This window comes from Oculina patagonica, chromosome 6 (assembly GCF_052425735.1).
Source record: "Oculina patagonica isolate OP01 chromosome 6, crgOcupat, whole genome shotgun sequence".
In the NCBI taxonomy this organism is placed as follows: Eukaryota; Metazoa; Cnidaria; class Anthozoa; order Scleractinia; family Oculinidae; genus Oculina; species Oculina patagonica.
Window position 1 is genome coordinate 26,821,142 of NC_135763.1, and position 10,847 is coordinate 26,831,988.

At 36.8% G+C, this 10,847-nt stretch overlaps 1 protein-coding gene across 1 annotated transcript in view; it reads right to left on the reverse strand.

Annotated features, from left to right (window-relative positions):
* LOC144658220 (uncharacterized) overlaps positions 1–8,276 on the reverse strand; it is a 77,612-nt gene extending 69,336 nt beyond the window's left edge. The window contains exons 1-4 of the mRNA XM_078518604.1: positions 7,961–8,276; positions 4,077–4,502; positions 1,529–1,597; positions 38–351 (exon numbers count right to left, since the gene is read on the reverse strand). Coding sequence (XP_078374730.1) covers positions 38–351; positions 1,529–1,597; positions 4,077–4,502; positions 7,961–8,147 — 996 coding nt within the window. The 5' untranslated portion in view covers positions 8,148–8,276. The remainder of the gene's footprint in view (positions 1–37; positions 352–1,528; positions 1,598–4,076; positions 4,503–7,960) is intronic.
* Between the last annotated feature and the right edge of the window lie 2,571 nt (positions 8,277–10,847).

Consider the following 10,847-nt stretch of genomic DNA (forward strand, 5'->3'; position numbering starts at 1 on the left):
TACATCAATATCTATATGGAATAGTAAATTCACTGACCTTTACAACGTTATTTTCCTTGTAAGCGTTCCAAGTAACACCATTGATAGAGATGTATATTTTGTATCTGGTGGTCCACTCACTATGTCCTCCTCCTCCCTGTGTTGCCACTCCACAAACCGAACGTACAGTACCCATATCAACTTGGAGATAGTCTGTGCCGCTATATGGAGGTCTTGGGCACCAACCTCCAAATCCCCTGTTTACGTGCAGTCGACCGTAGTAGGGATAATAATGCCCGTCATAGATTGAACTTGCCGTCATTCTATAATCTGGTATTGCGCTTCTATCTGCTACACCTATAGGCCCACATACTGGAATGAAACGACAAAAGCAATATAATTTTTTTATTATATATAGCGAGAATTTTAAGCAATAAACCTTGGAAATAGAATTCTATATTTGCTATATTTCACAGGTGAAAAAAGCGATACGTCCAATCAGCTTCGCGTATTGCTTTCTTCCCATGTGAACAATATAACCAATCAGCATCTAGAGTAGTACAACTCAACCAATCACAGCGCGAGAATTCAAATAGTTTCCAACGAGGTTGAGAAAGGGAAGGGGCAAGTTTGCTTTCGACGGCAGTTTATGTTTTAAAAACATGGCTACACGTTTTGTTCCTTTACATAACCTTGCCTTTTAAGAACTTAATGGAAATGCAAGCCAACAGAAACAGGCTAAGCAAAACCTGAAGAATACAGCAGTGATAAAAATAATTCTTCAAAGGCGAAGTGAAGACAAACAAAGTGTCGATAAGTGAAAGCGAAGCCAAGAATATCCAGGCACTCTTGGGATCGTCTTGGTAATTTTTTAATCTGGATTTTAATTCAGAGTCTTCGCGTCTATCATTCAGCTTACAAAGTGAACGATATCGCCGCCTTTTCATAATATTGCTTCGCTTAAGTCGAATAGAAAGGTTCAAATCACTTCTACAATATTAAAAATAACTGTAGAAACTTAATGCTAAAAATTTGGTATTTTATCAGAAGTAAAAAATTAATTAAGCAGAATACATTCAAATATGCCAATTTTAATAGAATGAAAAATGTACTAATGCTGCAGTTTTGACGAAGAAAACTAATAAAAAAGAAGATTATCTCAAAAAGGTTGAAATTGGCTAAGTTATCAAAAACGTGGTTGCCATGGCAATGTCAAAAATGATACATATACAGATGGCAAACTCCCTTCGAGATGTGAACAGCTACTGAAAGTTTTAGCATCACTGAGTAAATTTAATTTTCAAAATTACGAAAAAAAAACTCGAGGAAGGGTGGGCTCCGTGCCCCTTACCCCCTCGCCTTCAGGTAAAAGTTTAACTGAGTCTAAATCCTTTATTTGCAATGACATTATTGTACCAGACGAGCCACTTTGAGATAACACCGCTTATAAATATTACGAAACAACAAAAACAGAGGGTAGAAGAGGAGTTAACCTTTAGTAACTTCATTCAAACAGGTTCTTTAATTTAAACGTAAGTGGCGTACTCACCTCTGCCTGGTGCGCCAACAGCTCCTTTCCTTCCTGATGCGCCTGGTGCGCCTGTTGCGCCAACATTTCCTGTAATGTAAAATTATTCATTTCCATATACTGCTATATATATAGAAGATATTACACGGCGGCGCGAAGATATGAATTTTATTTTCGAGTGGTAAAGCAATATTTTACGAATGAGATCAGCGAATGAGTAAAATATTGCTTTTACCACGAGAAAATAAAATTCATATCTTCAAGCCACCGTGTAATTTTCTTTTTATTATATAGACAAAAATCATGCATGAAGTAAAAGTTAAAACATTTTTATTAATCAAAAGCTTAAACACGAGCGCAGGCTAAATATAACCTGATTGAGCAAATTGCGAAACTGAAAGGCAAAATTTCGCGAACTGAAGCTTTCAGAAGATGTATAACGTAAATGTAAAAACAGTCTGTTTATTAGCTTTCATCAATGTCACTGACAATAAATAATTCGCCGTTTTAAACTGATCTGTTTCTGCTCAAACTCACCACTTTTCTACTGATTTCTGATCGCGAAGTCTTGTAGTTCGGCAGCTGGAATTTTTTGATTTCCCTCCCTTCGTCTGACTTTCCAGAAGCAAGAAGCTCTTTTAAATAATTTCAAGTCATATGAAGTTTTCTTCTTCGCGTTAGCACTTTCCTGCTCCTCAGTAAAAGCTTTTATTTGACTTCAGTGAACTTTTTGAATCGCCGGATAGCTCGCCATTTCCAACCGGCGTTGGCAGCTTTGCACTGACAAACAACCATGCAAAGGCGGGGAATGACGTCATCGATATCCTTACTAGTAAGGATATGGAAAATTCGCCACTACAGTCCCGGATGCAGTTTCGTATGAATTTTACGAGCGGTCTATTTTCCAGTAAAACACTCGCAGCTATATAATAAATATATATAATATATTGAAGTGTAATTCGGTACATAGCCTGCGAATACAGCCGCCGCCTCTCATACGCTTCAGCTACTAATTGCGAAACGCGAAATGAGACATCTGCGATTCGCGGCCAGAAATTCCATTCTGATCACGAACACATGTAAATCTGTCCAGAATCTGGACAGGAGCGCTGCGCTGATTGATCAGCTAATTAATTCACATAATAATAATAATAATAATAATAATAATAATAATAATAATAATAATAATAATAATAATAATAATAATAAAAATAATAATAATAATAATAATAATAATAATAATAGTAATAGTAATAATAAATAATATTTTTTTTTTTTCAAGAGAAGGCTCTCGTCACATGAAGTGGTTTTCAGGGAGCTAGGTTCCCAAATAAAACTAATTACAAGGTTAAAAATCATGTTAAAAGGTAAAAATATAAAACTACAAGTAAAATGTTCTAAAAATTAAGAATAATGTTCTAAAAATAAAAAGCTAAAAGTAATTTGCTATTAAAAAGTTCTTAATTTTCTGTTTAAGACCGATAGAACACGGGCGATTGAAGCGATCCGTATCGTCTCGATCGTCGCAGACGTTAGCGATCGTCTTTGTAATGTTCTCATATAATCGCACCGATCGCAAGCAATTTTTTTGAAGCGACAGAGGCGATAGAAACGATCGTGGCCATCATATGAGAACCAGCCTTTAGTGATTTTTACAGCTTATATTTTTCCAAATCTTACTAAAATGTGCAGCTCGTATAGGGATTTCTGGTTTTCGCGATGAAGTTGTCCGCTGTAAATGACCCGTAAATGTGTGCTTGACTGCCTTGAAAGTGTTTGTGATCAAGCAAGTTTTGAGCAGCTAAAAACGAAAATATAATTATGCAAGACCAACTGCGTGTGGTGTGGGGTAATCTAATTGGTGGTTAACGTCATCAATATGAAATTTCTGGCCACGAATCGCAGACGTCTTTCTTAGCGTTTTGCACGTAGTAGCAGGAGCGAATGAGAGGCGGCTATAAAATTATTCGCAGGCGAGTTCAGTACAGCCAAGTGCAATGTATAACGGGATTAGATTGAAGAGAAAACCCGGCGACTGAGGATAAAAACTGTAAGATACTTAACTTCCCTTTTAAGAGTTTTGCCTAGCTTCCTTTATGGCAAAAAGTCTAATAAAGAGAAGAAAAAAATGAGCTGTTTAATTGATCATTTAATTTGTACTCGATTACGAAAACGTAAACGCTGTTCGCACTTCGACACTGGAAGATGTCTCCCACTAGTTTATTCAATAGTAATATGGAGATCAGTAACTTTTGGCCATTTCTCGGCTAGATCATCAGTTAAATTCGCAGCCCATTTCTTAGCTATCAGTATTTTTTTCAAATTTGGGTCAAATTTTGATCAATTCTCAGCAGTTAGTTTTAATTAAATTTATCCCAAACCAGACCCTCGGCTAGGAGAGCACATGACTAAGGCTCAGGTTCTCTGTACGTCAATATCAACTAGAAAATATTTTAAAAACGTACAAATTAAACCAAATCAAAACTAATTTGATAATAATTTAAATCAGAATGGAAAAAAAAAAATAAGAAACGTAAAAATAAGTTCCAGTTACATAACATTTAAATACCTTTGATTCCCGGAATTCCCGGTGGGCCGATATGACCTCTAATTCCTGGAATGCCTGGTGCGCCAATTTGTCCCTTTATTCCCTTCCCTCCTCTTCTGCCAGGTTGTCCCATTAACCCTTGCTTTCCGTTTCTACCGGGCCGTCCTATATCTCCTTTTGAACCTTTCCTACCCCTCCTTCCTTGTTCTCCTTTGTCGCCTTTAGTTCCAGCTTTCCCCGGATTCCCTGCAGGTCCTCGAGGGCAAACGTTCAAAGTTCCACTGCTTTGACAGATATTTTTAAAACTCGTGGTAACAACCTCTTCCAGAACTTCTTTTAAATTGGCTGAATTATTTGACGGAGGATTTTTTATAACACTGCGTACGATTCTCTGGAGAGTTGCTTCGCTCCGTTTCTCTTTCTTCTCAGAGTCCAACACCACAGTTTCTAAAGACAAAGTAGAAACATATGAATTCAAATTAAGGTTATCGTATACCTTAAGGAGTGTCTGACGGCCAAAAGCGTAGCGCGTCCGGGTTAACCCTTTGTATACCAAGGGGGGTGGTATTTATTTACACTGAAATGAGTATACTTTACAAGAATGATTGTCAGGCTTAATATTTCAACAAAAACCCTATAAAACCATATATATTTAGAAAGTGCATTAAAAATACTTTCACATTACTTATAAAAATTATGACACATGTCAAAATTGTGACGTCATGACAGGCATAATTTGCATAATTATGCACATTTTTAAGGAACTTTGAAATCCCTAGCTCAAAATAAAAAAATGCAACTTTTGGCTTCTTATTTCAAATCCTTATCAACTTTAAACAATGTTTTAAGGGATAAGACATATTACTGAGGGCAATACGCCTCCCTTAGAAGGATTTTAGACAGAATTATAATTGCCTAATTAGCATCTGATCACAACTGCCATACCTTCTGTCTAAAAACAGAGCTCAAATAAATCCAAACACGATTTCAGGTTTCTTGTGTTGACATTTATTCCAGGTCCTTCACTGAAGTCAATATCTTCTCTTCGTTCGACCTTTCTTGACCATTCTACTTCAATAAATTCCACTTCATTCTGAGCAGTGTGTTCTTTCTTCTCGAACTCTTCACTCGAATTCTTGGAGCTCGATGCCGATGCAACAGAGTAAAACTTGTGATCGGAGATGCTCGAAGCTCGAGTGGGAAGTCTTCTTTCGTCGATAAATTGAACTTAAACATTGTTTTGAGCTTCAAAATCTAGTGTAGTGACATCGTGATGAGCCGCCATTTTTAAATCGCCGCGTTCAAACGTTTGAATGACAAAAACCTTCAAAATTTGGGTCAAAACAAGCTCGATCAATGAAATCCTCGAGAAAACTGAAAAACTACTTTGTGTAGTCTACACTAAAATGTAGCATTAGTTCCCAGCCCCTTAAATCCCTCCTTTAAGGTCGCCCGAATGGAGCCTGTAATTATGTGGCCATATATGGCCACTTGGTACGCAAAGGGTTAAGCTGCAGGTACCTAAAACCCTATATCAAATTAAAGCTTATAGAGCGGGCTATCAATGTTTCATCCATTTTGTACTAAAATAAGGGACCGTTCATTTTTTATGGAGTAGGGGGGAGGTGCTGGTGGGATTTGAGGGGGGCCATGCGAAAAAATATGGCTAAAAAGGGGGGTCAGCCAAAAAAATATAGTCTGTAAGGAGGGGGTGAAAATAGTTATAATTTTAAGTCTTGTAACGAGGGCTTCTATAATAGTTTAAAACCTTGCCAGAATGCTGAAAATAACATTCCTGAGGTTCTTAAAATTCAAACTTTCCCGGGGGAGCATGCCCCCGGACCCCCCTACTTTGTTTTATGTACAAAAGGGCATTAACTCAACCCAACAGCTCCTTGGTTACAAATGCAGTCAACCATACTAACAAACGCCATCACGCAATAAAAAATCAAAGCCAATGTCAGCTATTTGGAGGATATAACTTGTCTATTATTATGACTAAACAACTGATACGCTCTTTAGTCATAAAGCTTGATAAATTTTAAATTTACTTGATTGTTGCATTTTTTATTGGGGGGTGAGGGGTCATCGAAAAAACTTTGGATCTCGAGGGGGGTCAGTCTTAAATTTCCCATAAAGAAGGGGGGTCATCACATATAGCAGCGACTATGACGTACGGTCCCTAAGTTGTTAAGTTTTTTCGACGTCACAATGCGAACGTCGGAATCACTTTTTGAAAGCTATAACTCACAACGAATTTTGTATTTCGTTAATTTGATTTGCTCTAGGGTTCCCGTTCCCAAAGCGCTAAAAAGCGTGTCTGGGTTTCTCATGTTTGATTACAGTAAAAAGTTACAGAACGGGTTCGAAATAGGGCTACATCAAAGATCTCTTTGAGAAACTGACTAGATTGCATGAAGTATGCGTGGGGGAAATGATGATATTGAAAGTGATTTGCGATGCATTAAATCAACAGGTCAAAACCGATCTTAAAGTTTGACTGCTACTTTTCTCAAAAAGAAAGCTTATCAGTTGATTGATTTTTCTGATTATCGGTTGGCTGGAAATTCCCATTGTCAATTTCCTGCTAGACAAAAACCCAAGCTTCTGTCTTTATCTTCTCGCGTTTCAACTTTGTTTATTTATTTAAATTTCATCAGAGGCATGCATGGTGCAGTACAGTTAAAATACAGTAATACAGTAATTGAAAATAGCGTCTTTTGATTGTCAGTCTTCGTCTCTTGCTGAATAAAGAAGTAGCGCTAGCTGTCTTGGCAATGTTCGCGGCCATGCATCACAACATTTACAGAGCTGCGTATTGCAAGAATGTTGGATAGAAGAACTAATGGGCGAGTGGTAAACAATAACATTGAACTGCAAAATATCGCTTTTGATGAAAAAGAAATTTACAAGTTTGTTTTAGAGTTGCTTTGTAGTGCTGCTACTAGTTAAATGGAATTCCTCAAATAAGCGCCGCATCGGGACTGCGGCGCTTATTTGGGGGCGGCGCTAATTATCTTTTTTGTCCCAAATGCGGCGCTTATTCGAGGGCGGCGCTTATTCGGGGGCGGCGCTTATTCGAGTAAATACGGTAGTTAGAAAGGATAAATACAAGGTATAACTGAAAGACGGTGGATCAGAATTGACTATTATTCTTTACAACAATAGCAAGACAGCCATTGACCCTGAGGTATTATGTGACGGGACCTCGTTTTTGTTTTCGGTTACAAGAATAAAAAAAATATATTGTGAATTCAGTTTCAATGGAATGACCTCAAGCTCGAATCGTGCGCGTTCTAGATCATATCTACGCGGTACATTTTTGTTTGTTATTTACAATACATGCGTACAGCCTGATGGAAAATAAATTATCATCAGCGATGTGCATATTTGTGCTATTGATGAAACTAAAGAAATTTCCTATATAAAGACTGTTACCCGGGTGTGGTTAAAGAAAGACATTTACCATGCATTTGTCTATAATGTTTCCCGCGAACCGTTTCAATTTGCGGGGAAAAATATAGACAAATACATGAGAAATTAAAAACGCAACGGAACGCTATCTAGCCCATCTACATCCTTCGAACTCGGTGAATAAAAGCTTATGTCTAGTACCATAACTTAACAATTAATAAGTTGTCCAGAATTCAATTTTTGTAAAAGATATTTGCCGACGGAATCCCATACAAACACTGTAATTTCTACCCGCTTTGCATACTCATCAAGATGGCGTCGAAAACCGTGATTAGCACTATTGCTTCAGATAGAGCTGACAAAGACGTTAGTCTAAAATTGAAGTTAAAGTTCTGTTTAGGGAAGACTTATTATTGTACTATGTCAACACGATTGTGTTTGACGTGCAGAGAAGATGGAGGTTTCATAAGCTAATACCCGAGATACTGTACCTTTATTCGATGTCTCCGCCATTCCGTGTTTCAGCTGAGAAATGGCTTCCTCGACAGCTACCAACCTTTGATCGTGATCATTAAACTTCAGCTCCATTCTAATGAATCCAGCGGAATAAAGAATCAAACAAAACGCAGACAGCACTGTGCCTGGGCTAACAGATGAACCATTATTTTTCGAGGACATTTTTGGACACAGTGATCGAACGTGCTCGAAAATGACACGTGAAGACACGTTTGTAACTTTGCACTGCTTCTAAACCTGATACTTCCTTTGAGTATCAAAATAAACAGGAAATTCTATTAATTATCATTTCATCACCTCAGCCACACGGAATTTTAGAGAGGGAGGAGACGGTAGTGGTTGAAGTAGCAGAAGGTGTATTTGTATTGTAGTTCCTCAGCTCAGCTCAGGTTCACATGTTGCGTGGAGGGTGGGGGAGCGGGGATATAACTGGTCGATCGGAAGAGAACAATTTAATCAGACATCACAACATGTCACTTAGTGTGAAACAAACCGATAGATAGATGACATGCTGCTGAATGATAATTATGGGTCAAATTCTTTAGAGCAGATAAGACGGAAAGCGACAGACACCATTAAGTGAAAAAAAAAAAAATGTATTCTGTCATACCGTAATACACAGTGTGACCTTTATGGCGATCACGTTTGAGCATTTCCCTCAAAGGTGGCTAATGAAAAAGACAAGGCAAAATAAAGCAGTTCTTGTTATTTTTCGGGTTATAACTATATCTTCGCTGTTTTTGGAATTTAGTTTTCGATTTTTTTTTATTTGGTGGTAATTACATTTAACTCCCAATAACTCGAACCGTCAAGGGAAATTGAATTTAGTTTAAGTTTATCGGGAGTTCGAGTTATTAAGAGCAAAATTGGTAAGAGAATTACTTGGAGGGGAATCGAAAAAGGTTTGAGTTAGCGGAAGGTTCGAGCTTTTGAGTATTCCAGTTATCGGGATTCAACTGTATTCTCATTGTAAAAAAAAAAAAGAAATAAATAAAAAAGAAGAGGAAAGGGATAAAAAGTCTTGCTTTTGTAATTAGAGTGGTACAAACAATCCTTGCTCCCCTTGTTTTACGGCTACGTCTTTGCTGTTTATCAAATTTGTTTCTGACATTATTTTGCTTACCGTATAATAATATATCGCCAAAAGAGGGAAGAAAAGAGTGAAAAAAACTCCTCCATAACCCTTAACTCCAGACGGCGAAGTTTAAAATATATTTATTGTGAACTATAGTGTTAACTGTACATAGTGTTACGAAACTCTATGAAATTAAGTGAAAAAAAAAACAAACAAGATATAAAGATATAAAACTGACAAATGAAACGAAGCACGAGAACCGTTGGTATTTACAAGTAATCATTGTCGAAAATTCCATGCAGTACTCTATCGGTTATTGAAAATAAAGTCAAGATCAGTCCTACGGGAATTAAATGGTGAAAATAAAGATATAAAGTCAACCAGTTTAACCGCAAGAAATTCGAATCGCTGTCTTGTATACTTTACAAGATCTATAAAATGTAGAATAAAAGTATTTCAATTTCCATCGCCACTTTGTGAACTCGGGAAAAACTTAACAAAAAGTAAAATTAATTGTAGTCGAAGTTTCAATTTTAATTTGAGAACCTATTCAGATTTATCAAAGGAGTTATGTCCCGGAAAACGAACCTTGAATAGATTGGCAATCTGTCTTAATCTTTGTCAGTTGATACCAACCTTGTTTATTTTCGAGTTTTTACTTCATCTTTGGTGTATTTCTATGTTACAAAATTATTATTCTGAGGTCTCCTTCGGTTTGAAAATAAAAAAGTAAAAAATAAAAAAGCCGTGACATAGCTCCTTTAAAAAGAAAACGACATTAAAACTGACCTAACTTGGAAGGATGATGAATATTTAACTTCTCCTTACAATATCAAAACATTGTCAAACAGACAGGTGAGGAGAATAAAGAACATCATCAGCAGGGATGTTGTCTGATGTAATACCAACTTCTCACAACTAAGATTAATAAAAAAAGCTGAAAATCGGCAAGGAGAATTAATAAGGGCATCAACTTGGGACTAGAGAGCTATAAAGAAAACAATGAAAATCTCAGTACTATCTTCGATTAACTAGAGAAAATAACGAATTGATAATATCGATAATGCTATTTACACGTTCGTTTTAGTGTATTGTTACATGTATTGGCATAGATATTGATTAACGTAGTTTTAAAACTACATTACTGCATTACATGAACAATTCATGTTTGTCAAGATTCAAATTTACTCCGACATCTTAGATGCAGTACCCAAACCCCTGGTCGGGCCTGACTTCTAAAGCTGGATCAAATCTCGGCGAGCACACGAGAGTAAGCAGTCAAATAATAGCGATATTTTCAACCGTTGTCGACTGTCATTCTCACTCGATCTGGCCTTTTCCCACAAAACTGAACCGCTTGGAACAAACTAAGGCACACACATATACCTGTTACATAGTAACTGACTTTTAATGTAAACTATTGTTGCCTGACCATGTTTTTAAAGCCACCTTTAAGGGGTACACTTCAGACGAAACTCTAACTAATTGTTTTCGACCTGACAAATCTTTATTATATTTTATGTTGTTGATATTGCATGAATCTCTCGATATCCTCGGTCTTTGTGGATTGCTGTCAAAACTTCCCTTCTTTCAACTTAATGGAAACACAAATGATTTTCCCGGCCGTCGCAGATCAAATTCTCCAGACTATAGTAGCTAGCTTAACATGGACTAGCTTACTAAGATTTATCAGTAAAGTTTGCATACTGCTCATACAGAATGCGAAAAATAAAATAAGAAAGAAAAAAAATGATACAAAACAAAACACAAATTAATTTTTGTTTTGT